This window comes from Lathamus discolor, chromosome 3 (genome assembly GCF_037157495.1).
Source record: "Lathamus discolor isolate bLatDis1 chromosome 3, bLatDis1.hap1, whole genome shotgun sequence".
Classification (NCBI taxonomy): domain Eukaryota; kingdom Metazoa; phylum Chordata; class Aves; order Psittaciformes; family Psittacidae; genus Lathamus; species Lathamus discolor.
In genome coordinates, this window is record NC_088886.1 from 6,513,403 (window position 1) to 6,540,368 (window position 26,966).

The 26,966-nt window shown below is 54.6% G+C and overlaps 1 protein-coding gene across 6 annotated transcripts in view; it reads left to right on the forward strand.

Annotated features, from left to right (window-relative positions):
- Window positions 1-26,966, forward strand: part of SSBP3 (single stranded DNA binding protein 3) — a 53,267-nt gene that overhangs the window by 11,387 nt on the left and 14,914 nt on the right. For all 6 annotated transcript variants that reach the window (XM_065673276.1, XM_065673277.1, XM_065673279.1 and 3 more), the window contains exon 5: window positions 24,231-24,320. In XM_065673276.1, coding sequence (XP_065529348.1) covers window positions 24,231-24,320 — 90 coding nt within the window. The remainder of the gene's footprint in view (window positions 1-24,230; window positions 24,321-26,966) is intronic.

The window sequence follows — 26,966 nt, forward strand, 5'->3', positions numbered from 1 at the left end:
AGTGGGAATAAGGCAGCGTTGGGAGCAAGTTGCCATCTTTGAGGGGGAATTCAGCAGGAATTGTCATGTGCTGCCCCCACCCTGACCTTAAGAAGGGTTGGAAAAGGGGGGATCCCTTCAACGTTTGCCATCGAGCATCCTTTACAGCGGTGCTGGCGGAGGCTTTTTCTCTCCCAAAGAGATCTTAACAAGGGAATGACGGTGTGCCGGGTGGCGGAGCCGATGCTCCACACCGAAATACCACCCCAAGGGGGTGGGAGCCCCTCTCCCTGGGGTTGGTTTGCTCCCCAGTGTGATGCTAACCCCGTTGGGCAGGAGCCGTCCGCGTGCGCTGCCCGTGCTCAGGAGGCAGCACGTGCTGCCGTGCCTCCCCCTGCACACCTCATTTATGCCGCTCCACATTTTCTCCTCGTTTCCATGCCTTTTTCCCTCCCCTCCCTCCTTGTTTTCTTTTTGTTTTTCCTGATTCCTTCCCCTGGTGCTGCCTGTGCATCGCCTCGCTCCTTTATTTTCACGATTCCTTATTGCTCGCAGGCCTCTGTTATGCCAGCTATTCGGAGCTCCATGCTTGTGTGCATTCAAAATGGGGTTTTATCCTCCTGGAGGAGGTGACCACGGTCCCCATCACTCCACTGGGATGTGATCACTGCGTGGTGAGGGGTATCGGTGCAGGGTATAAGCCGTGTATCTATGATGTGGATGCTCCAGGCCCTTGCTTGCAGCAGATCTGGCAGGGTGGCCGCAGGCGCCCATCACCTCATCACCTCCATCCCGACGTGGCTGCCGGGCACAGCGCCGGCCATCTGTCCCCTTCCGCGCGGCGCCGGGCTGCCGGCTGCTCGCCGCAGCGGCGGGGCTTGCCCGGCGTCTGCGAGGGGCTTGTGTTTAAAAGGGGGGAGTGAACAGAAAAGTTCCATTTTTGCATTGTTTGCCCCCAGTTTGTACACGTAAACCTCACTTTTTATTGCCTTTTCCTTCCCCCCCCCCCCCGTGTCCCCGCTGCCGTGCCAGGCGCATCCCAAAGTTTGCTGGGTCTCATCCGTGTGCGTGTGTGGATGCCAAATAATTTTATTAGCCTCCTGGAATGGAGCCAGCGCGGGAGGTGGCTGCCGGGGGGCCTCTTCTTTTATTGCCCTTGCCCAGCCACCCCCCCTTGCCTCCGCCAGCCTCCCATGGGCTGCACCATCGGCGTCACCCTTTCATTTTACACGTATTTTTCATGCATTTCTTCTCCTTTTCCCCCCTCTTTATTTTCCCCCCTCTTTTTTTTTGCTCCCGAAAGGGTTAAAAACGATGGGGAAGTTCAGCTAGCACTTGCAAGATATGGTTGCCTTAGCAACAGGCCTCCTAATCTGGTAGGTGACCTGAGAGACTGTGGAAGATGCAGGGGTTGGTTTGGCATTTCATTATTTCATGAGGCTGCGGCTCTCCAGCTGGTTCCCTTCCCAGCGCCGCCGCCACCGTGGCTGCTCCCCCCCCCCCCCAAACACTGCCCCCCGCATTCCTTGGCTAAGCCCCGGGGGGGGGGCCGGTGCCACCGTCCCTTCACTGGTCCCCTCCCTGGGTGCTGGTGCGCCCTGGGAGATGGTGCTTGGGAATGGGGAGCAGGCTTCCCCACAGCCTGAGTGCTGGTGGTTCATCTTTGGGGTGGCAAAGATGGTTTCCTGCCTTGTTTTCCCTCTTCCCAAGGGATTTGCCGTGGTAGCCTGATGAAATGATCCATGTGGCACCCGGGAGCTAGAGGTGCTCTTGTTGGCACTTCCAGACCCCTAATTCTGGGGTCTGTGCAGCTCTTCCGAGGTGAAGCCCAGCAATAGGGCTCTCAAGCAACAAACTGATGTGGCTCAAATAGGGCAGCAGTGATTGGAAAGCTGGTGGAGATGGGGTGCAGGGGTTCAACCAGTGTTTTGGGGAAGGAGGGCAGTGTTATTCCAGCTGCTTTAGGCTGCTCTGAGCTCGCGAAGCCGAACGAACACAACCAGCGTGTACCCACATACAGATGGTCCAGGACTTGGGTGTTTCAGTGCCGCAGCCATGGCCTTCAACTCTTGTTTCCCTCTTGAAAACATCCTCAAGTTGGTGTTTCCCAGCACATTCCCTTTTCCCTTGCTGTCATGACCAAGCATTGGTGAGCACCCACCGGTCCTTGCCAGTGGTGGGGCCATCTGAATTAAGAAACCGCATCAGAAAACCTTCCTCCCTCACAAAATCCCTGGGTGCGATCAGACAGGCGCTCAGACTCTTCTGCCTTTGCAGTCCCATATGGGATTCGGGTGGGCGTCTGTCGCACCCAGCAGCACCCAGTGCAGCCTGATCCAAACCATCACTGAGCTCTCTGCTGGGATGGCTGATCCACTCTGTGCCCAAAACTGGGATGATTTCCTTCTCCCTGTTCAATGACGAGTGGTTTGGGCATGTGGCAAGGAGACCCTGAGGGACGGGAGGTGACCAAGGAGCCATGGCCCATCTCCTTGTGGGTACCAACAGCATAAAAGGGCCGGGATCGCGCTGGGTGCATCCCATTCCCGCAGATCCCGGCGGTGCAGACCTCTTTTGTTTCCCCCCCCCCTTCCCTCTATTGCACAGTGGCAGCTGCCTGTGGACGCTGGGAAAAGCTGCCTTTGTTTATCCGCCTCTCCGGCAGAGCCAGCTCAGGGATGCTCTTGGATCGAGGTGCCGATCTGTCATCTCCCAGGTTTTATGCATCCCCAGACAAGAAATCAGCGGTGCAAAGCGCAGACTTTTTGTTACTTATCGCCGAGCTCTGTGCAGAGCGTGGCTGCTGAAAGCAATCTGGTGTCTGCGATGCCCAGATTTATGGTTTCCCAGCCTCACTCTAGGTGTTGGCTTCCACCGGGAAGCAAAAAACCTGGATTGAGCCATTGGTGTAGGATGAGAGCGTTGTGGCTTCGGACCCAGGCGAGTCTGGTACCCAAGCGGGTGGGTACCCCAGGTGGGACAGCATCTCCCTTGCTGCGTCTGAGCTGGTGGAGACAGGAGGACTGGTGTCCTAGGAGAGCTGGAACGTGGCTTAGCTTTCTCTCTGGATCTGCTCTGCTCAGGGCATGCTTCTGCAGTCCTCCTGCCTGCCCTTCTGGGGTGGCAGAGGCAGAAGCTGCCCCTCAGTAAGCAGTGGATGAGCCATGAAAGGAGAGCAAATCCATGCGAGCCAGCAGAATCCCTAGAAAGCCTTTTTTTGATCACTTCATCCCTTTTTTCCCCCCCATCTCTGCTTTGTGAGGCTTTCCAGGATTTGCCCCTGTTGACGGGGATTTCAGGCGGTCAGCCTGTTCCCAGCCGGCACGCACCGTCCTTCCGCAGAACACGGGGCTCCTGGATGTCAGGATTATACATGGGTTTTTTTTCTGAAGAAAAATCAAAATTCCAAGGGAAAATAGGGAAAAAAAAGCCGTCTCCCCCCCCGCCTCCGCCCTGCTGAGAAGCTGCTCTGCGATGGCGGCTGGAAAGCGGAGCCGAAAGTGTTGCGCGTGCCATCTGCTCCGCTTGGATCGCAGGAGCGGATGGAGCCGGCGCAGCCTCGCAGGGAAGGAGGGGGGATACAAGGCTTGATGGGGTCCCCCACTCTGTTTTCCTCCCAGCTGCGGGTTCGGTGGTCCTCATGTAGCATCCAGTCCTTGAACCCCGGTCGGAGGTGTCCCATAGACACCTGGGAGGAAAAGGTCTGCAGGTCATTCCTGGGATGAAGGTGGGCATGGGGTGGGATGAGTCATGTGGAAGGGAATGGGCATGTTTTGGGATGGTTGTTTAGGTGTTTGCAGCTTCGCTGGCTGCCTGAGTTGTAAGCATGTGCTGGCAGATGGGTGTTCTGCAGTGTAGGGTGCGTCTCATGGGGACCCCAGGTGACTGGTGACATGAAAGCAGCTCAGAATGGCGCATCGGCACCTTCCAGAGGAGATACCAAAGGAAAACTTTCTCCCCAGGAAGGAAAAAACTAAGGCTATCTCCGTATAGAAAGAGAAGTGTTTACTTGGGATTGCAGTGGGATCACCTCTGGGCTCCCGCGCAGGTTCCTCCACATCCGGCCTTCTGCTGACTCTTTGGCTGGGGCAGTCAGAGCAGCTGGGTTTCATGGAATAGCTTGGATTGGAAGAGGCCTTCAAAGGTCCTTCTGCTTTACCGGCTTATCACAAAACCGGAGGTTTCTGAGACCTCCCAATGGGTCAAGCCAGCAGATGCGGATGTGAGGTGCAGAGGGGGCCTGGGCTTGCTCCCTCTGAAGGCAGCAGTGGTCGCTGCCTGTCCTCGCAGCCGTGCCGGGGGCTGTGGATGGTTGGGTTGTTCTTTATGGGCTTGTCAAGAGACAAACGTCCCCGAAAGCTCTTCCCTGTGAGGGTGCTGAGGCGCTGGCACAGGGTGCCCAGAGAAGCTGTGGCTGCCCCATCCCTGGCAGTGCTCAAGGCCAGGTTGGACACAGGGGCTTGGAGCAAGCTGCTCCAGTGGAAGGGGTCCCTGCCCGCGGCAGGGGTTTGGAACTGGATGAGCTTTAAGGTCCCTTCCAACCCAAACCAGTCTGGGATGCTATGAAAATGTGGGAACCCCACCTGGGAGATCAGCTTTGACTGCAAGCGCAGCGGTTGTGCAGCCTTGGATTCCCTTTTGGCTTCCCTCCACCACCAGTGCGTTTGCTGTGTGTGTGTAATATGTTCTTTTATGTTAGGGAAGGAGTGCAGAGGTAGGAGACTCGGAGTGGGAGCCTGGTGCTTCCCCCTCTTCCCATGCAAAACACGGTTGCTCCTCCTCGGCTGTGGGAGAGGAGGAAGGTGTGGGAGTGTTGAGCCAAGGGAGAAGGAAATGCTCTCTGCAAACAAAACCAGAGGGGAATGGGAAGCTGAGGGAGGACTGAACTGGCTGGGACGGTGTCTGAGCAGGAGGCTGCAGGAGGCTTTAGGTCTTGTTGGGCTTCAGGACAAAGGAAGGAACCCAACTCAGTGTTTTCCCATGCGTGTTCCCGGTCAGACCTTCATGGGGTTCGCACAGGCTGCGGTGAAACCTCCTCAGAGCCCAGCACTTCACTGGGGAGCCTTTTGGAGCCCCAGCTCAACCCCGTGGAGGTCAGATTCGTAAGACACGTCCTCCTTACCAAAGCCTGGCCTGCCATGGCTCTCGAGGTGCCCGCTGCCATTGGCCATCCCATCTCCCTGGGTGCTAATTGCATGTGGTGGGCTCACCCTGCCTGGACACCAAAGCTGCTCCATCCATCCATCCATCCATCCATCCATCCATCCATCCATCCATCCTCAGCTGGACAGGCGAGAGAAAACACAACAGGCTTGTGGGTTGAGAGAAGGACAAGGAGATCACCCATGATTGCCACCATGGGCAAACCAGGCTCGATGGGGGGAGAGATTAATATAATTCATTAGCACTCAAATCAGAGCAGGGTAATGAGAAATCAACCCAGATCTTCAAACCACCGCTCCCGTCTTCCCAGGCTTTACTCCTGAATTCCCTGCCTCCTTCCCCCAGCAGCACAGGGGGATGAGGAGCAGGGGTTGTGATCAGTTCATCCCACATTGTCTCTGCCGCTCCTTGCTCCTCAGGGGAGGACTCCTCACACTCTTCCCTGCTCCAGCATGAGTCCTTCCCACAGCAAAGTCCCTCCATGCACTTCTCCAGCTGGACCAGCGTGGGTCCCTTCTATGGGTGCAGCCTTTGGGGACAGACTGCTCCACCATGGGCTTCCCATGGGATCACAGCCTCCTTTAGCATCCCCTTGCTGACACGGTGTCCTCCCCGTGCTGCAGGTAGATACCTGCTCCACCGTGGACCTCCATGGGCTGCAGGGGCACAGCTGCCTCACCACAGGCTGCAGGGCAGCCTCTGCTCCAGCGCCTGGAGCACCTCCTCCTCTCCTTCTCCCCTGACCTTGGTGCCTGCAGGGTTGTTTCTCTCCTGTGTTCTCACTCCTCTCTCCACCTGAATTTGCTGTTGTGCGGCGACTTTTCCCCTCCTTAAATGCCTCATCCCAGAGGTGCTGCCAGCATCGCTGATGGGCTCAGCATTGGCAGAGCCACCTCGGAGCTGGCTGGCATTGGCTCTATCAGACATAGGAGAATCTTCTAGCAGCATCTCACCCCTGTAACCCCCCCATTACCAAAACCTCACCACACAAGCCCATTGCAGGCAGCTCAAGGCGCTTCAGTGGCTACCCCTGAGCCGAGCGCTCCAAAATCCAGTAATTGGGCTGGAACAATTATTTTTGGCTTTTGCAGAGGGAAAGGCTATAAATAATCACCCCGCGCGCTTGTGCGGTGACTTTGCAGCCTCCGTGGGGGGGTTGCATTGGGTTTTTCTTTCCCTTTCCCTGCCGTCCGGCTGCTTTTTTGCTTGGCAGCTCGGAGCCGGAGACTTCATCTGTGAGTTGGTTAAAGGCACTCCTGCAATTGGCCCAAGCCATTGGGCTAACTTTGTGCAGGAGCGGTTATGCTGTCTGAGAAGCTGCCCAAGGGACCTGCAGGGCTGCAGGCTGCCTGTGGTGGGGATGGGGAGGAGGAGGAGGAGAAGGAGGAAGGCTGCCCAGGCTCAAGGGAGGAAAGCAAAGCTGAAAACAAAGGGCGCCGGTCTCGGTGGAATAGGACCAAGGGCTTGCTGGGAAGAGGTGTGGAAGAGGCAGCGGTGGTGGGCATGCTTCTGCGCTTGCAGCTCTGCCGTGGCAGCAGCTCACACAGCTTTCACGTTAAGGGCTTTGGGTCTTAATTGAGCCAGGTTTCAGGCAGGGACTGGTCCAGAGGTGAAAGCCGCTGCATCCCAGCACACATCCCTCAAGCTCACCCATTCAGCACCCTTGGGAGCCACAGCAGCCTTAGCAGAAGCAAGCAGCATCGAGTGCACCTTCTTTTGTAAGCCCTCTATTGCATCTTAAATAAATTTGCATCTAAATTGACAGGCTGGGTTTAGTGTCTTCTGGCTATAAAGCTCTTGAAGGCCCAAGCTTCCCTCCCAGGGCATTGCCCCCGCTGACATAGGGTGCTGGGATGGTGGCATAGAGTGGTCCCAGAGTGGAGGTGGGAGAGGCATGGGGTGACTGCTCACAGGGAAGGAGAAACTTGGGTTTTTCCTTTTATTTTTTAACATATTATTGCGAGGATTGGGACTTCCTGACAGGCTGGTGGATAGGGATAGCTGGTGCTGGAGGACAGCGAGCCAGGCTTCCCTTTGGGAATACAGCTCTTTGCCAGGCTGCTCGTGCCCCAGGGGCCATGCAATGCTCTGGATCTGCAGGAGCGCATCCCACATCTCTCTCCTTGCTCAGCAGCAATTAAAACACATCCCCATCGCATGTGTGGGCTGTCAAAGACAAGGGCCATAAGGCTCTGATGTGCCGGAGCGTGTCACTTTGGCTGGTGCACCCTTGGTACCCCCGGGTTCGGGGCTCATTGTTGGGGTTGGAGCTGGTGCTGGCATGAGGAGCTGTAAGAACAAGGATATCGGGAGAGGCTGCCTTGAGTAGAGCATCTCTTGAGCAGTCTCGCTGTGGCAGCTTTCCTTCATCATCCATTATTTATTTGATCCTCTGCAAAACAAACTCGCTCCTCGGCACTGATTCTGATGACGGTGCTCATTTTACAAAAGAGGTAAAAGGAACTAGTTTTGTTCCCAGTCTAAAAGACTTCAACACAAAGGTGCGTTTCCCTGCCACCTTCTGCAGCTGTTTCAGCATCAGTGAAATGAAGCTGCAGGGGTTTAGGGTGGTGATGGAAATTTAGGAGTCTCAAATACTGAACTGTTGAGTGATGCTCTTCCTTGTTGATCCCCATCTTCCCGCGACCCACAAGGCTGTTTGCTGTGGCTGGACCAAGATGCTCCACTTGCCTTATAGCTCACAGCTGAATGTTTCTTGAGGGGATAGCTGTTTGTGCAAGGAAAAGGGATGCTGATGGGTGCATTTCCTCCCCATGCATGCTGTTGGAGGACGCTTCTGCTCTATGGGTGCATGAACAACTGCATGCTTGGGGTTTGGGGGCCGTGGGGTGGTTTCCAGAGGGTTATTGAGGATGTCCTCCCTGGTGGCTGAGCCAGCTCCGCTTTGCTTGCCCCATGTAGACTGAATCTGGAGTGATGGGCTGAGCAGCAGGCTGGGAAGTTTGGAGGGAAGGAGGGAGGAGACGGCGCGTCGGAGCCGCGTTGTCAGGATGGAAATAACTGTCAGCCCCATTCAATCTGTCGCCTTGTTCCCGGGGGACAATTGCAAAACAGGATTACTGGTACTTAAAAATTCATAGAAAACGTTTCTTATCACAACGTCATAATTGTTATGACTCAGAAGAGTAGAATTGCCATTTTCCTGTGCCTCTTCCCCCCCCCCTCCACTCACTTTTGTTGCATAGCGAGTCCCTGGCTGCAGCTGTGGGGTTGTCAGGGGAAAAAAAAAAGCCCAACCAACCCAACCCAACCCAACCCAAACCAGGGCGATGCTTTATTTTATGCTAACTGCTGCATTTGACTTGAAAATGATGTCCCACTGGGTCTCGTGGTCAGCGTATTACAGCGTGATGGATGGCTGTCAGAGCGGCGGTGGCTGGCAGATTGCGATGGGTGGAGGAGAACAGATGCCCGGTGACTTCAGGGGCTTTAGTGGAGCCCGGGACTGAAGACTGGAAAACAAAAGCAGATGGGAGAGCTCTGCTTGGGATAACTATTCTTCTCTGGCCACGTGTTGGGGAGGGAGGCTCGTCAGGCAGCCGTGTCCCTTCTGCGCTGCTCCTCAGCGGTGAGCTGGGCTGCGTGGTGAAGCCATGGGTGAGCTCCACTTGACCCGAGGCCCGAGCCTACGTGCAGCCCATCACTGCAGGTCTCTGAAGGGCGACCTTTGAAAGAACAGCTTGCCTTTATGGCGTTTGCGCTTCATTTGACGGTTCCTGTTAACCCTTGGCCCTACTGATGGATCCCAGGCAGGGCCCGGGCGGGCTCCAGGGTTGCCCTTCTGGAGGGCAGTGTGTTCTGTGCTCTGCATCGTGTTTGTCGTTGGAGTTGTGCGGGACCATGTGGATTCGAGCCAAGGAGGTGGAAGGAGAGTGAGCCTTTCCCCCAAGAGCCTGCTTTGATTGAAGCCCTTTGCAGGCACCATTTGCTCCCTGTCCCATCTCTCTTGCAAACTTTCCTACACTTTCTACCCCTGCAAAGGGCTCAGGAAAGATCCTGCCTTACCCTGTTGGTCCACTCACATCCATACTTCCTCATCTTTCATTCCTTCGCTCTCCTTCAGCCCCTCTGGTCTACCCAAACCTGGGCAAGGTAGCTGCTGTCTTCCCAGCTGATGGTTCCTGGGCATTGCAGGGTTAATGGTGAAATTACATTTCACTGCTGTTTTTAAATTAATTGAATCATCAGTGTGGGTAACGGGAAGCAGTGGTATCATAATGTATTTGATATGGGTCTTTAAGTCAGCGTTTGCTGCGAAATCTAGAGCTCTAGATCTTGGTGGAAGTGATGGCTAACTGATATATTGCAGTTATGGCCACAGTACAAAGGCTCCTGCTACGTCTTAAAATGTTCAGGTCATAAAGTTGAGTTGGTTTATGATATGGCCATTTTCCCTGTGTGCTTCCCACGGTGCTCCTAGATCATGCTTGGAAAAGCCCTGCGGTTGGCAGGAGCCGGTGGTGCTCCCGGCTTGTCCCTCTGGGGAGGCACCAAACGTGTGTGAAGATGCCCTTTCGGGTGGCAGAGCAGCATTGGGGTTTTGCTCCTGCCACTTCCTGAGGTTATTTCTGCTGGAAGAAGCAGCCACAGGGGGAAACATCCCTTTTCCTCAGAGAAAACAGCACAAACACTGATCCGCAGCATCGTCTGTGCTTTCCATACTCCGTGGCCCTGTGGTGGCTGCAGGACTTGCATTGGAGAGGAGAAGCTACCCGGGCCGAGGGCCAGCATCCCCGTGTGACGTTCCCCCCATGCTGGGGCAGAGCTCCTCTGCAGGTGGTCAGATGGGCTCCTCTTCTTTTGTCCTTTACCTGTTCCTGCATGATGGGACAGCATCACAGCATGGTGCCTTGTGATGGACAGCAGCACACTGATGGGTTCCCTCTTCTCCAGCAGTAATGGAGGGCTGGTGTTAACTGAAAGGTAAACTTTCAGTGCGTGTATTGTGGAGCTGCCTGCAGGTTTCCACCCGTGCATGGTTCCTGCATCCTTCCGCAGCAGCCTGGGACTCCCTCTTGTCAGCTCCTTGCTCCGGAGATCACAGCTGTGTAGATGACCCCGAGTGCGCCAGGGCAGCATACGGCCGCGTTGTCAGTATTGCCTTTGATGGCCAAAACCTCAAGGCTACTTAACCAAGTGAGGCCTTTTAGGAGCTGCCTTGACATGGATATTGATCTTCACCTCTATCTCTGCTTTGCCTACTTGATGTCACCCACGCTGGTGTTGTCAAGCAGGAGCTTGCTGCAGGACCATGGCTGGCTTTGGGAGCAGGGTTTTGGGGGGACACCAGAAAACCTCGGTGCCGAAGGGCTTGTTCTAGTGCATTAGTTTAGATACTGTGTTAAGACTTGCTTATTATTTCTGCTAGTTATGCCTCTAATGAGGTGAGACGTGCCATATGTTGTCCGTAGGGAGGGAGCGCTGCAGGTGGGACAGGGGCTGGCACAGTGGGTAGATGCTACATGGAAGAGCTTCAGACTGCGCCTCCCTCTCCATGAGCCAAAGCGCCAGCTTACCCTTCCATGCCACAGGCGTTGGTGCTCATGTCAGGCCATGGAGCTACCTGCCAGCAGCACCTTCTTGCTCTTCATCCGCACTCCTCCAGTTCCCAGCTGTTTTTTTCCTGCCGTTCTTCCTTTCCTTCTCTTACCCCAATGGGTTTTTTGCTCCCAAAGGGAATGATTTTGGGATCGGGGCCATGCAGCTCCTATGCCTCCTCACGGGAGAAGCATCTCCAACCCCAATCTGAGCAGCCCAGGCTGGAGTTTGAAACTAAACTGTATCCCAGTGAAGAAATATTTATTGGCGAGTCCTGAACTTCATTTGAGCAGGGCTCTGCTGTTTAAACAATTGCTGGAGCCATAAGCCAGAAGCCCTTAATTATGGCTAATTATTTTCTGCGGTGAATCTATATGCAAGCTCATCAGCATGAGGTCTCCTCTGAAAGGCACCAGTTGCGTGTTCAGGCATCATCCAGCCTGAACGTCCCTAATAAAATCAGAGGCAGAAGTGTTGCTGCCCGCCCGGCTGCCTGACCAGGCAGGAGCCTGCCTGCCTGGCTCCAGTGTCTTTAGAACCAGGGGGTCAGGAGCGTGGAGACTCCCTGGGCAGGCGGCTGGGGACCTGAGGACAAGCAAGAGCAAGACAGGAGCTGTTTGGGACTTGGACTTTAAACCCTGCGGCGTTCGGGGTTTGTTTAAAAAGCAGCTAGGTAAATATTTGTGAAGCGGTTGGGATCCGGCTGTGGGGTCAGGCGGCGCGGAGCGGCCGTGCAGGCTGCCCTCCATCCTCCCCTGCTCCCCATCCTTCCCTTGGTGAGTGGCACGTCCATCCTCAGCCCTGCCCGGGAGATGGCAGGGGCAGCGCAGGGCTCTTTACCCTAGGGTTTGGGGTCAAAACGGGTACAAAGAGGGTCTGTGTGTTGGGAGCTACCAGTGTGGTGCTTTGGTGGGATGTATTTAGGACAATTTAGCACTGTGCATCCCAGGGATGTCTCTTCCACGCGTCCTAGGGCACTTTTGGGGGTTGACGATGGCTTTGTGCGCTGAATCTTCCTATTCGTGCATCCCTGCAGGAGTGCGGCTGTGTTGGGGTCCCGCTGGGGATCTGTAGGACCTTGTAGAATCATAGACTGGTTTGGGTTGGAAAGGACCTTAAGATCATCCAGCTCCAACCCCCTGCCGTGGGCAGGGACACCTCACACTAAACCACGAAAGCGGCACTGTGGCTTGTTGACACCACTGGCTTGGGATGATGGCGCGGCAAGGACGGCAGGATGGGAGCATGGCACCGCAAGGGAGGCACGGCACAGCACAGCACGGAGGGATGGGTCCAGGCTGCCTGTACACAGCATCTGTCAGCGCTGCTGCCTTCGCCCGCCCGGCCCCAGCCTCTTCCTCGTGGCACAGATGGTTTTAACACTTTCCTGGGCCTTTTCTCTTCTATAATTAACTCTTGTTTGCAAGTGGGAAGACACTTCTTTCCTCTTGGCAGAGCCATCACACTCTCCTCAGCGGTGTGCTTTTTTAAAGCCATCGCGGATCTATCCCCCAACCGCAGTCTGTTGTTTTTACTAGGCTCTTTTATGGCTCTGGGCTGCCCCCCCTTCTCCTTTCCCCCCTTGCTCTTGCCCGGAGGTAAAATCCGCAGGGATTGCAGGCGGAGGAGGAGGCCCCAGCTCCGGGAGGGGAGTTAACGAATCCGGCCAAGACCATACAAAAGCCAAAGCCGGTGCCCCGGGAGGGGGGAAGATGGAAGGGGGCCCTTCCCTGCACCGGGAGCCTTTGAAAACAGCCCCCTCCCAGCTTTGTGCGGCTTAGCAGGGTGCTGCCTACACAAAGGCCCCTCGTCCCTAACGTCGCTTCCATGCCATGGTCGGGAAGAGTTTTCCCAGGAGAAGCTGGGTCTGCCTGTGGCTCCCTGTGGGTTTTGGGGGTGTTTTGCTCCCAGGGAGCAGCAGGCATCAGAGCCGGGAGGCTGTGGGATGCTCAGCCTGGGGGAATGGGAAGGGTTCGCTGTGGGGATGGGCCCCCATGGGCACGTCCCCGTGGAGAGGAGGGTGCTGTCAGGTCCATGCCACCGGTACAGACCCACCAGTGATGTGCCTGGGCTTGTATCGGGGCGTTGTGAGAGGGGAATGGAGGAGCCACGTACGTACGTCACCGTGTGGGATGTTAAAGGAGTAAGAGGAAAAAACCCACCCGGAAGTTTCCATCAGCAGCTCACAGCCATGACCCTCCGTGCCCATCCCCTCCCTCTGCTCATCATCCCCATGCATCGCTCCCATTCCGCTCACCCGCTCTATCACCAGCGCTGCCAGGCCAAACAAGACCTTGCAGCGATGCTCAGCGCTCTCACATCGCTCCCTTCCCCCTCTGCTGTCTGAAAGCCTGGGGCTAATTCTCCTTTTTCCCTCCTTGCTCTCAAGACTTGAAGTTTCCCTGCCTCCCGTGGTAGTTTATGGCAGGGTCAGGGGGAGGGGGGCTGCCTGCTGGTTTTATAGGGTCCTTCCAGAGCCGGCTTCAAAAAGCTCCCAGTTCATTAAATGGAGGGGGGGTTGCGTTAACCGCCTGATTTTGACAGGGAGAGGTGCTCTTAGGAGTGAAATAGTTCACGTGTTGTAAGCTTTGAGGGTAGCGCAGCTCGGAGTTGCATGCAGCCGAACCGCACTGTGAACATGCGGCAAAGAAAGAGCGGCCGAATTAATCAAACCCCACGTTTCCCATCCGAAAGCCACCCCTGACGCGCGCTTTGCCAGTTACACAACCCCAGAGGGACTTTTCCACAGGGAAGCCCCACAGCTCAGCTCTGGCCAGACTGATGAAGCAATGCGGAGAGCTGCCGTTAAGGTAAATAGAACGTGGGGCCACTTTGGAGCGGGGTTCCCTATCCCAGATAGGGGTAGGTGAGGAAGAGCAGGGCTGGAGGCGAGGTGATGCGGTGAATTCCCTCCCGTCCCACGGACCCACACCTCTCCTCCTCCACGGCATGCCGAAATGGTTAAAACGCCCTGGAAATGAAACTCTTCCCATTCACCCTCCTCCTCCTAAAAAATTCCAGCCTACCAGCGAGGATCTGCTCCCCCTCCAAGCTAGCTTAGCCCCTGCCTTTTTTTTGTCTGTGGAGCAAGCCACCAGTTCTTGGGAATAGCACTGAATTACAGGCTGGCTTACGTCAGATTTACTCCTCCTGTCCTTTGCTCTAGCTGCTCTATTAATTTCCAAATGCCTCGAGCAATTACCAGAGCTGGGAAACAGTATTTTTGGGGGGCAGCACCCACAAATAACTGCAGTAAACCCTGATGCTGAAAAAGGGCGGAAGGAGCAGACATGGGGGCTGCGCTTACCTGGGTTTAAAGAGTGCTTTAGTGTGGATTTTAGTGAGGAACAGGGTGTGTGCAAGCAGTTGGGAGCATCTCCTGGGGGCTGAGGAGGGACTTGTGCTCTTTTCCCACCCGTACACCGCTTTTGAGGTCCAAAGTGCTGCTCCCAAAGGGATACGGGGTGCAGCGGGGCGGCAACGGGTGCTTCCCGGGGGCAGGTTTGGGATATGAGGGCTCCATATGGCTGGAAGGGATTAGCCTGGAGGATTATATGAGCGGAGAGGAGGGGAAAGTTGCTGCAATCTCCACCTCCCCAAAACCCCTCATCTGTGACCCCTGGCAGATGCGCAGGGATGATTTCTGGGGACAGCCAGCACTGCTTTGGTGCCCCTGGAGCCGTGTCCCGGCCGCCGTGCTGCCGGGTCAGAGCGATGGTGGGATCCTGTGCCGGCTGGTGATGAGGAAAGCTGGGATTTTCCTCCTGCCGCCGCCTCGCACCCACGTGTTGCATCCTCCATGGGCTTGACGCGTGTCCAACCTGAGCTGTTTGCTCAAGCCTTAAGCTTGCCCGGAGAGAGCGTCAGCGTGCTCGGTGCCGCGCCACGCTGCGCGGTCAAACCTGCTCCCCAGGGATGTGGCACTCGGGATGTTGCACATGTGGTGACCGTACCCATGGCTGTCCAGGGCTCAGGGAGGGCTGGCACTGCTGCTGCGGGATGCGGGGGTGCAGGATGCTCTGCAGCTTCATACCTAGGCAGTACAACACTGTGGATGCAGGATGCAGACACAGGATGCAGGATGCTGCTCCATCGCCCCACAGCACAACACTGCATGGATGCTGGGGTGCAGGATGCTTTGCAGCTCCTTTCCTAGGCAGCATTTCCATGTACATGCATGGAGGGCAGAATATTTTTACCAGTTTTAAAACATCGCCCTGGAAATTGTAGGAATGATGCTGGGGCGCGATGGCTTTTCTCCATGCACACCACTGAGGCATCTCTGTGTTGCAGAACCCATCTTGCTTGGGAATGGGGCTTGCCAAAGGCTTTCCTCATGGCACACCGGTGTTGCTGTCCCAGCAAAGGCTCATCAAAGGCTGGGTTAGCTGTTGGAGCACAACCGCAGCCTCACAAAGGACTTCCAAGCCCATATTTGCTTCCTGGGAAGCATCAAGTGTGCAGAAACCTGGTAGGCTTATCATGGCAATGCTCCCAGGATGGTGGGTGCTGTAGGCTGGGTGGCATAGGATGTGTCCTGTTGGAAGGGTGCTGTTTGGGGGATGGGGAGGACAAAAGCCATCATTGCTACTGAATACAGCAGTCCTTAAAATAGCAGTTCCAGCCATCCAGGTTAATTTAGGGCTCTGATAGCGTGGTCTGGGTCTGGCCACAGCGGTGCCGGCTGCTCCTGAGCAAAGTCCACTGCCTTCCTCCCCATCTGCCTCACCAGGGTTTGTACGAGGTGCTGGACTTTGTACCCACGCAGCGAGTCACAGCCCTTGTTTAAGTCAGCTGCCACCTCCGCCTCAATTTAAGGCATTTCCATCCCTAAACCGGCATATTTTGTAGAAGATACTGTGCGGAGAAGATGCTACGAAGCACCTTCGAGCATCAGCACAGCCACTTGGTTAAAAACTGTGATTTTTTGTTGCGGTTGTTAACCTGCTGCTTGGTTAGAGACGGGGATTTGGTTATTTATTTGGTTTTTAAAGGCTCGGTGTGGGAAAACTTCACAGATCAGCAGGCAAATCCATCAGGGGCCGCTGCGAGCGGGGACGGATGCTCGGCTGGCTCTTCAAAACCCGTCTGAACGCCTGCAGAAGGTTACAGCAGTGCTTCAGACGGGCTTTGTGTTACTACACGAAGATGGTGGCCATCAGCATCTTGTCAGGGACGGGCAGATGGCGTTCACCTGCTCCGGACCAACTTCTTTTGCCCTTTGCCTTTGGTGTCGGGGAATAATACTGGGGCAGCTGCTAGCAGTAAAATAGGCTTAAGCAAATGGGATATTTCGGCATTCAAGTGCATGACAAGAATGGGAGTATTTGCATTAATTCCCTCCTCTCTTTTCCCTGCGGCGGGAGAGGATGGAGAAAACCGGGATGTTTTCCCGCGGGGCAGAGCCGGGTTCTGGTCTTCTCCGGCTGGACTGGGGGTGGGAAGTGCCGGGTGTCTGTGCTCCATCCCACAGCATCCCGCTGCCCAAACAATGGAAATGGATGTTTTTCCAGGGAGGTCACAGTGTTTCCCAGTGTACTGCAAAGGCAGGCGCTGGGAGGGGGGGGATCTCACCTCTTTCCCTGGATCTGGATGAGGGTTCTGGGCATCACTGGCTCTCATCACTCACAGTTTGTTTTGTATTCTTTTTGATATCAAGCAGCAACCGATGAGACGAGGGAGCTGAAACGTGAGGTGGCAAAAATAACTGGAACCCCATAATATTTCCAATCTGTGCCCATCTTCAGTGTGGAAATCACTGCTGGGGACTGGATGCCTTTGGGGTGTTTTGTGGTGTGCTGACTAGCGGATGGGGATGGGCAGTATCCTCGCTAGTTGTTAGTACATCCTTTGGACACATTAAAACTATGGCTTTCCAAATGCACGTGGTGCAGTAGCACAGCGTTTGTCCAAAGCTGTGGATTATCTACTTTTTTCTCTTAAATTCGATTACCCATTTAAATCTAGTTCTTCTTCTAACCCCTTCCAAAATTCGCTTGGCAGTTTCAACCTGGAAGAAGGCAGAAGGCAGGGGAGCGGTGCTGTGCACAGGCACTGGGAAGCAGAAATCCGGCTGCCTTACTCCTCATCACCAAATTATTCCTTCAGTTTTTTGGGAGGGAAGCAGTGTTTTTCCTTAATCTGAGTTTTCCACAGGCCGGTAAAGGAGAGGGTTTGATTTCAGCTGTGGTGGTTAAGGCGAGGATGAAGGGTGAGCCAATGCACGTGCCGACGAGCATCCTACCATGCAACCCCACTTAATTATACCTCAACAGCAGCAGCACGAAGCGAGGGCTATCATGGGGGAGTAAATTCCCATCTGCTTTAACTATCACAACTTTTGTAGGAGAAAACTCCCAACAAATTACCTCTCCTGGCAGCTTTTGCTTGCTGGGGCTCTTTCCCTTTTGGTTTAGGAAATGATAATAGTTTTAAAACCTCTGAATTTCATTTGTAAGCTGATTTGGTGGGTACATCAGGAGCAAATCCAGTGGGAAGCACCGAGTGCGAAGGGCAGGATAAAATGCAGGTTGTTGGTGTGAGGAGGTGCACTGCAGCGGTGGCCCTTGGTAGAGCAGAGCATCCTGCACTGGTAGATGAGCAGTAGATTAATAGTCCTAAGCAATTGCATTATCTAATGGAAATTTTATCTAATTATTTTATATAACTTTTTTGGCAGGTGGGCCCTGCAATGGGTGGTATTGATTGCTGGAAAAGAGCCTGGCCTGTCTGTTGCAGGACTTATTAGAGGAGACTTGATAGTAATTAATACCTGTGTATTTACAGCATTCTCCTGGCTGCTAATTGCACGAGATCCATTTGAGCTGCTAGGAAGTGAGGAGGGTTTGTACACTGGTCTCAAGGTGTAGGCTGCACATGGGTCTTGTGCTGGGGAATGTGCCAGCACTGGGAGAGCCAGGACCTTTGGCTTCACCGTCGCTCCAAACTGGGGATGGGGGGCGGGACTCAGGGATGCCCATCACAAAGCATCCCTGAATGCCAGCAATGGGGTGCATCTGTGTACCCAAAGCACTGGAGCTCCTCTGCAAAGCCCTTCCTAAGTGAGGGGAAGCACTACCACCAAGCCTGGCTTGACTTCCCACAAGTTTCCCTTTGTAAACCCTCTCCATCCACACGCGTGTGCAAAACCGAGCCTAATTGCATTTAGTCTGGTTTACACCTCCCATGCTTTATCCTCCCCCCCCCCCCTTTTTCTCCCCCCACATCCCCCCTTTAATTCGGTTGCTGTGAAATGTTTGCAGCTCTGCCAAGTTATTTCCTTGGGATATATTTAGAGAACGCCAGCTCAGCAGAGCGCTGGGTGTTTGTGGAAGGATGTTTGTAAATGTTAGCAGGAACGCTGGCGGGCTGGCGGAGCAGATGTCCGCGAGATGCTACCAAGAGCCTTATTTACAAACTTGTAAATGACTGAAGGGGGTTTCCTTCCCGGGGATAAGGGGGACGCCGACTTAAGAGATTAAAATCCTATTGTTCCGTGGAGGACGGAGCTGCTGTCTCAGATTATCCTTTACAAGGAGGGGAAAAAAGCCCCGTATTAGCATGAAACGCCATTCAACTGTTGTGCCTTTCTGGTTTTGAGCTCAGGGAAGATGCAGGGCTGGGGCTTGTTTCTTCCTTTTTAAAGGAGGGGTGGGGGAAAGAAGCGTGGCTGTTCATGGCCGGGGTGTACGCTGGTGCTTTGTGTGCTGGGCGGCTTGCAGGTGATGTATTTAAAAGGAGCACAAGCAGCTTGTGCCGGCATAGAAGTATAAATTAAGCTGAACTTGTATGCACAGCTTGGTGTCCCAAGGGAGCACGGTGATGGTGTTTGGGTGCTGTGGTGATACTGCTACAGTAATCTGTTTTCTTATTCATATCTTCCTCTTGCCAATAAGCAAAGCTTCAGCCCGGTCTCCTTTTACCACCTCCTCTTACTCTGAAATACACCAAAACCCGTTTGTTTTGTCTCCTGGAGCATCCAGCCAAGTGGCTCAGCACTGGATGGTCTCCCATGTGCCCCCCAAAACACCCTGAGAGGCTCTGCAAGCACGGTGGTTCTGAAGTGAGTGCCCGACGCTGGCACACGGGCTGGAAATCACCCTCATCAGCTGCAGCGGGCTGGTGTTTTACTTCTTATCATGCACATTGATGCAACACAGATGCTGTCACCGACCCGGGGACTGATGCAGGAGAGCATCTGAGGGCTCGGTCCAGAGGAAGCGGTTGGCGTGCCGTCCTCCCCGGCGTTAATCGGGTTACGGCGAGGTGTGGGAGGGTTCTGTTATTAAATTGAAAACCTGGCTCTATAAGATGCAGGCAGCTTTAACGAGATGAAAAGGCTTAACCAGAGTCCAATTAAATTCCGCATTACCTGTTTACGCAGCCTGCTTAAGTCCTGACCCCTCACGCTGATTTCTTCCTTAGGCTCCAAAGCTTGTGCTCTAGGCACAAGAAATGAAATCAAAGGGAGGCAGATAGAGACCAGATCACCTACGTGTCCCCAGCATCCCGGAGGCAGCTGCCCTCGAGTGCCTTGTGCTGCTCCTGTTGTGGCTGCGAGGTGTGAGCCAGCAAATCGAATACCCAGCCCTCCTTAGTTTGGTTTTAGGTCTGTGCTGTGAAGATATTTCTGCTCTCCCCATCTCGCTGCTGGGTTGATGGAGGCTGGGTCATGAAGGGAGCATCCTCTCTGCTGCCTGCTGGTGCCTTACACCACTGTTTGGAGGTTATCTTTGTCAAGACAAAGTGGTGATGCTGAGGCGAGCTGCACCACTGCCTGTGCCACCCAAAGCTGCTCGCCCGCAGCATGCGGCGGGGGCAGCAGCTTGTGCTTAACAGCAGCAAATGCCACCGACGGGATGCTGTTTTTCACAGTCAATAGAAACCATCACTTGTGTTGGTGAAGCGTGGTGCGGTGGGGTGGGTGGCAGGCTGGCTTGGGCCACCACGCAGGATGTTGTCTTGCTGTGACACTGGGAGCCTTGCAGGATGGGGTGCAGCGCCTTGGCCCGCTTTTGAGATGCTCTTGGAGGCGGCTCAGGCGTGTCCAGCAGTGGGGATCATAGAATGGTTGGGGTTGGAAAGGACCTTAAGGTCATCCAGTTCCAACCCCCCTGCCATGGGCAGGGACACCTCACACTAAACCATCTCACCCAAGGCTCTGTCCAACCTGGCCTTGAGCACTGCCAAGGGTGGAGCTTTCACCACTTCTCTGGGCAACCCATTCCAGTGCCTCACCACCCTTACAGTAAAGAGCTTCTTCCTTATATCCAGTCTAAACTTCCCCTGTTTACGTTTAAACCCGTTACCCTTTGCCCTGTCGCTACACTCCCTGGATGACAAGGAAGAATCCTGCCATGCAAACAGCACATCCAAAAAGGCTCCCCAGCTCCCCAAACTTTCCCTTCTTGGCTGCTGCCTTTTATTACCAGGGCTACCCGGGCACTGGGGGCAGTGACAGTGCCTGGCGATGACTTCAACCCATCATCTCCGCGCTGCCTGCTGCGGCTTTTCCGTTCGGCCCCCGAAACCCTCTGCACCTCGGTGGTGCCTCACAGCTCCTCTCGGGTCGAGCGTGCCGCAGGGCGGGGGGCAGGAAGCTGCTCGCCGCACCCTGCTCTGAGCAAACCCTCGCAGAGACCTAAATCCTGCAGTAAAGAAAGTAAATAAACAACAGCTCCGGCCCGCAGCTCCTCCCGGGGCTGTGGGGTGAGCCGACGGGGTGCTCCGGCACAGCCAGCCTTGGGGAAAGCACATCTGGGTCACACCGAGATGCTCTTGGAGCACGCAGGATGCTCCAGGGACTGGGGAGCTGCTCAGTGCAGCCGCACCAGTGCCGCTTCCCTGCCTCTCTTAAACACAATTAATACAGGGGAATAACCTGCTCTCTTCCTAAGGATTAGGTTAAGAAAACAAGATGGTTTTAATAGCCCTTTTACATCCTGCATAGATCTTAGCTGAAAAAACGAACTGGTTTTGCAGTGCAGCAGAACAACACATATTTCCTTTTTATTTTGTCCCTGTTTCCCCCCCCCCCCCCATAACCTGGTGCCAGAGGTCCTGCGTGAGCAAATCTGCTACTGATAATTCAAGTGCCCAGCTCCTGGCTGTGCTGTTTTGTCCGCTTTCCATTGCCTCCTGACCTCCATCCTTCTTTATTTGCAAAGCTATACGCGCAGGCAGCGGTAATAAATCAATTAATGACTCTGATGAATCGTTTAATGGCTGACAAAATAACACTACAGTCAACAGCTTGGATCTCTACAGCAGTACCAGAAGATGCTGGTTGACTCAGGGTAGGGAGACGAAACAGAGACTGTTAGCTCAATTAGTGCAATTAGTGCGCGATTTAAAGGCTTAGACGGCATCTGCTGGCGTACCGAGCCGGTGTGTTAACTGAGAGCTTTGGTTTGGAAGTGAAACGAGGGGATCCAGATTGTCACCGCTCCGCTGGCTTCCACCAAAAAAAGGGGGAAAAGCCAACATATGTAGGGAAAAATCAATATATATATATGTATGTGTGTGCGTATAGCAATAGATGCGCGCTCCAGGAACTCATATATTTGTTTCCAGCGTGGAGCAACGCTACCATCTAATAAAAGGCAAGTGAGCCGGCATGCTGGCTGTGCCAGAGCTATCCTTGCTCATCTCTGGCAGTGGTCTCCAGCGTGCTTTGGTGGAAGGAAATGTGGAAAATTTGGAAGGAAATCCCTGTTACATGCCCATGGGGACCTCGGTGTGGCTGGATGTGCTTGCTGGATGCACCGGCATTGACATGGAGCACAGATGGGCTTCATGCTCCTCCTACACCGTGCCAGTGCTCCCCATCTCCTGCCGGCTTCCGTGGCATCTCCACCTTTGCTTGTGCAGGGGAGGTTTGGGGTTTTTCGGTAGGGGTTTGGCAGTCAAATTCCAGCTGAAATCTCCAAAGTCCCTAAGAAGAGTTTCTGAGCCAGAGCGGTCAAAATAAGCCAGGCGGTGGCAGCTGGGATGGCAAAAAAGTCCTGGTTTTTGGAAATGAGAGCTGGAAAGCCCCCAGGGTTCGAGTGCTCACCCTTAGGGGTTGGGAAGTGTATTCCCACTGCCTTTTTTTCCCCTTTTCCCCCCTTTTCCTTTCTTTTCTGGCACATCCCAAGGGATTTGCGGAGCCGCTCCAGCCGCGGCTGCGCTCCCATCGCTTTGGCAGGGCTGAAGGTGCCTCGGTGTTTACCTTAGCAGCGGGGCCGGGGAGGGCAATGAGAGAGAAGTAAAATGTCACTTCTGAGCCTCGTCAATCATTCATCAGGGGCTGACCGCTCTGGCTCCCATCCTGCAGCGTGCTCAGGGCACTTGCGGGCCTTTAATTACCGAGTTCTGCCAAGCGCTACATGTGCGAGGAACTTGGGATCCCCGTTTGCACCGTGAAGGCATAGGTGAGGTTTCGGGGTGTCCAACACGGAAAAGCACTCCGGTTTTGTGGGAGAACGGGCATTTCCTTCAAGATGCTCTTTGCCCTCCTTCCCTCCGCTCCGTGTGTTGGAGGGCAGCCTGTTTTCCCCTTGGCTCCCCCAAATCCACGTCCGTCTTCGCTCCTCCCCGCTTGGGGATCCATTTTGCCTTGGGAGATTCCCCCAGCAAAGGATTATGGTGTGCTGGAAATCTCTTGAAACCATAAAATATCACCTTGGCAGCTTTATTGCAGCGCTCGCCGCCTTGGGAGAGAAGCGTTTTGCGTGATAGAGGGTTTAATAAAGGAAATTCCAAATGGGCTCACAGCAGTTTGGGGCTCGGTCTTATATATTTTTGCATTAAGAACCGTCATCTGCTTTGCAGAGAAACTGCAATATGTTCATGGCCTTGGATTAAGATTTGGTTTTACTTTTATAGCTGACCCACTTGGGGGGATGGAGGGAGGAGGAGAACTGGGTTCACTCCCTCTCCCGTCTATTTTTGCTGCCGTCTGATGTATAAAAAGAGCCTGGAATGGGCAGGCTTATTTTTCCTGCCAGGACTTTTCTTTATTAACTGTAAAAACACTCAGATCTGGCCTTTGCTGTGGATGTGGGGAAGGCTGCTTGGGATGCCTGCTTCAGGAGCATGGGGGGAGTGTGGTGTGGGCTGTGCTGGGGGGGCTCAGGACCCTGTAGGTGCAGGGGGACCGCGCTTCTTTTACAGAGAGGGTCTCTTTTTGGGGAGCCAGCCTGTGCTGTCATCTCTGGCACTTGCAGCTCTGACGTGCTGGGGTGGGAGAAGGGACAGCTCATCCAGCGTGGTCCTGGCCTTCATCCCACATCCTGCATGCCGGCTGCTGCTGGAGAGCATGATGGAGAGGGGACAAGGGGTGGCCCCTGGGAAGACGCAAGGCCTGATGCTTGCCCTCTACAAGGCTTTCTGTTCTGGAATAGTGAGATTCCCAACCAAATGTGGGGTCCCACCTTGGCAAGCCTTAATCCTTAATAACAATCCTTAATTTTCCCGGCTGCCCAAGTCTTGTGGTTGTCACCGCATCAGCTGTGGTGAGGGGCCGGGGCTGGCTCAGCTGCTGTCAGGATGCAGGGTTTGGTGGGGATGGGATGCTCCAAGCTTTGGGGTAGGACCAAGCGTGAGCAGGCTCACGTGTACCCCATCTGTTGATGGGATTTCCTCAGTGGAAAATTCTTCTCCCAATTTCTTTTATGGTGGATGCTTTCCCTCGGCCCTGCCATGTGGTTTTAGGTGGGTGAGTCCATCGTAAAAGTCACGGAGGGTGTAGCTCAGTGATCCAAACCCAATTAATATCACTGAGCCTCCCTTGTAACTGCCTGCGTAATGGTGATGGTTAAACCAGAGCGCTTCAGCAGCACAGGTACTGCTCTGAACTCCAACAGGGATGTGGTGCAAGCAGAGGTCTTTAAGGAAAGGTTTTTTTCTTACATTCTCCTTCTGGGTAGGAGCTTCTCATCATTCCAGTGCTTCCCCAGTGCCTCCAGCTCCACGGCACAGCAAGGAAGTGCAGGCAAATAGAGATGCTGAGCAGGGTGTCCTGGTACCTCGTGTCCTTCCCCATCCCTCCTTTTCAGAGCCGGAGCCTCTCGGGTCACTCATCCTGGGGAGGCACGAGGGGAATGTGACCCCCCAGATGGGGCGCAGTGAATTTGGAAACCCATAATAAAACCTTGGCGTGCTGGTGAGGTCAGGGAAGCATCTTTTTCAGAGGACAGAACCGAACCAGCAAGCCTGTGCGGGTAAGAGAAGTACTCGACATGGAGGATGAGGCTCCTTGGTGGTTTAATGACACTAAATGCCTGGGTAAAGGAATAAATAAGCCCTGGAATTATCGCCAGGTTTTGTGCAGCCATCTCCTCCATGGGCGGATCGCAGAGGCTGGTGCCCCTCTGCTTGCTTCCCCATGGAGGGCAGATGCTCAGGGGATGGGGCAGCGACGTTTGGGGTCTGGAGGTAGGAAGCAAAGTGACTCATTGGGATGTGGCGGAAGGGACAGCCTTTTAGATGTGTTTTTCCCCTCAGCTCCTAACTCATCCCACCGTGTTTGTCCTGCTTTTGTTCTGCAGAGCGCAGCAGCCGCCCCGAGTCCCGTGCTTGGAAACATTCCCCCGAACGACGGGATGCCCGGGGGCCCCATCCCGCCCGGCTTCTTCCAGGTAGGCTCCTGCTCCTCCCGATGCTCCCCTCCACACCACGCACGTGTTTGCTTACGCTCTGAGTGTCAGCGCTGTTGTGCCTGTGTTTTTATCCCAAGGGGATGCTAGGGAAGCAGCATGCTGACCTGTGTGAGAATAACTCGTGTTCCGCTGCCCTTCCACGTTTGCTTTCTACTCTTTGTGGCCTTACAGCAAATCTCTTCCGCGCTCGAAGAGGTTACTGCGTATTTACAACCAGTGTTTTTTTCCAGAGCCGCTTGGTTTGTGTTTGGGTTGGGGTTGTGTTTGTTCTCCGGTCCTAACAGACGTGCATAATTGAAAACATTCTGGATTTTGATCCCTGAAACTTCTTCCCCCTCCTCTGGTTAACCGCTTGATTCTTTCCAAATGCAATCACTGGAAGCATTAACAAACCCTGGCTGTGGCTGCAGGCTCCAGCCAAATTCCCGCATGCCGTGGAGGCACCTTGTAAGCAAATACCGAGCAAAGTCCCCCAAATCCCCTCACTCCTTCCTTCTCCTGCGCCGAGCTCTCACCGAGGAGGGGGTAACATATGTTTGGAGTGATGCTGATGGAAAGGATCTCGACAAGCACATAGGAAAGGAGTTTCCACATGTGAACTATGGAGGTTTTTTGTGGGTTGCTCTGCAGTCTCCTTGCAGTGGCCTCAGTTCTTGGTGCATTAAACTCTTCCTTCTTGAGGAAGAAACACTTGTTCGTGTAACGAATGGGACGAGGGTTGGAAGGAGTATTTGTTTTGGCAAGATGGTGGGGTCGGTTTTTATCTGGGCTTGTGATTCGTGTATGGGAGAACTTCTCCGGCAGTAGGCAGGCGGGCTCGATAAGGCGCTTGTGATTTATTGTGGCGATAGCTGAGCCCGAGACGGCCGCTTGCATGTGTATGGGAAGGGGGAAGGAGGGCCTGGGGTTTCTTTTAGTGAGATCCCATTTCCTGAGCATGCTTCTGACAAAGTAAGAGTATCCGATATCGATCGGGAACCCTAAAACAGGCGAAGCTTGTAGCAGCGCGGGGTGAAGCCAGCAGCAGAGATGCTATCTCGCAGGTCACTGCCGCTGCCAGCAGTTTGAGTGCCAAGCTGCTGCTTCCAACAAATGTGTCTCCAGGAGCCCTGATCTCACCCCGTGGTGGAGCTGACTGTCCTCTGGGGCTCCTGCTTCACACGTTGCTGCGAGGGCTGCAGAACTGGCACCAAGTTAGGGCAAGGCTTCAAGAGTAGGGGTTGGCCTTCCCTGGGAGGGGAAGGTGAGGAAGAGGAGTCTCATCTCCCCAGGCGTGCTGTGCGTGCTCCTGTCTCGACTCTTCACGTTGACAGCCTCCAAGCTGTCCCCTGTGCTTTCCTGTCTGCCCTCACATAGCGGTGTTGCACTGTTCAGGAGCAAACAGATGATTCTAGCTCCCTGCATCTTGTGGAGCTGGACCAGGAGCCTCTGGGGAAGGGAGGTTCAGAAGCAGCCCTGCTTTCTTAAGGGGTTGGAACTGGATGATCGTAAGGTCCTTTCCAACCCTAACTATTCTATGATTCTGTGACCTGAAAACCCAGTGGCACCAGTGCAGGTGCCTTGTGTGGGGATGCTGCCCATCCCTGGAGCTGCGGGAGGGAAGAGAGAATGGGTGCTGATGCATATGGCTCGCATGTGACATCTCAAGAGCCTGCCTTTCCTGAAAGCCCTCCAACATCTGGTTTCTCCTCCCAGCTCTGGAGATGGAGGGGAGAAGAAAAATCCCACCTCTTAACACAGTCTGAACATGGCCTCCATGAAAGCCTGTCTGGTTTGTCGCAGGTGCTGGAGCTCTTTCCAGCTTCAGGAGATGCTGGACACCAGCTCTTGCAGAGGTGGGCTGGAGGCTCAGCAGGGAGCTGGTCGCAGCCTGGGGGTGATTTCCTATCTCTGTAGGAAGCTAAAGTGCTGAACATAAGAGGGCAAAACCAAAAAGGTCCCAGGAGATGCAAAGGATTTCTGCCCAGCTCTCGGTGTGCCAGCACTGGGAGGGAGTGAGGTTCCTGGTGGTACCACCTCAGCTGGAGACCAGAGGATGGAGAAGGCTCAGGGGGTTTCAGCTTCTTGTTCTTCCGTGCCATACTGCAAGCAACAGAGACTTGCAAGGGATATCCCTGGGGGCAGCAAGCATGGGCAGACTGGTTTGGGGAGGGTTTAGAGGGCCTGTCACTGTCCTGGCATGGTAGGGCTTCATATGGGAGCTGAGGAGGGGAGTCATGAGCGCAGCTGAGATTGCAGGAGCCCTGGGCTACCAGCCTGGGGGTGCATGAACCCCCCCCCCCAGCCCGTACCACACAGTGCTGCTGTTTAGCAAAGGGGAAATTGATGTGGGCCATTCCTGGGAGCTGGTGGCCTAAAAGCCCATGGGAGTGAGCCTGGGGAAGTAACACACCGGGAAAGGGGAAGGAGAGGAGGAGTGCAGGCTGCAGCGCCCATCTGCAGCCATCGTCTTGCAGGGAGAGTCCCTTCACCATGCTGGGGCTCAGCAGCGACCTTCAGGCTGGGGGCCAAAGGAAATGCAGCCTGCAGTGCCCCAAAGCCTCCCCAGAATGGTAGGAAAGGAGAGGCCCTGGGCACCCTTGGGTTGCGGGGGGCATTGCGTGGTGCCCGGCAGCAGCACGGCAT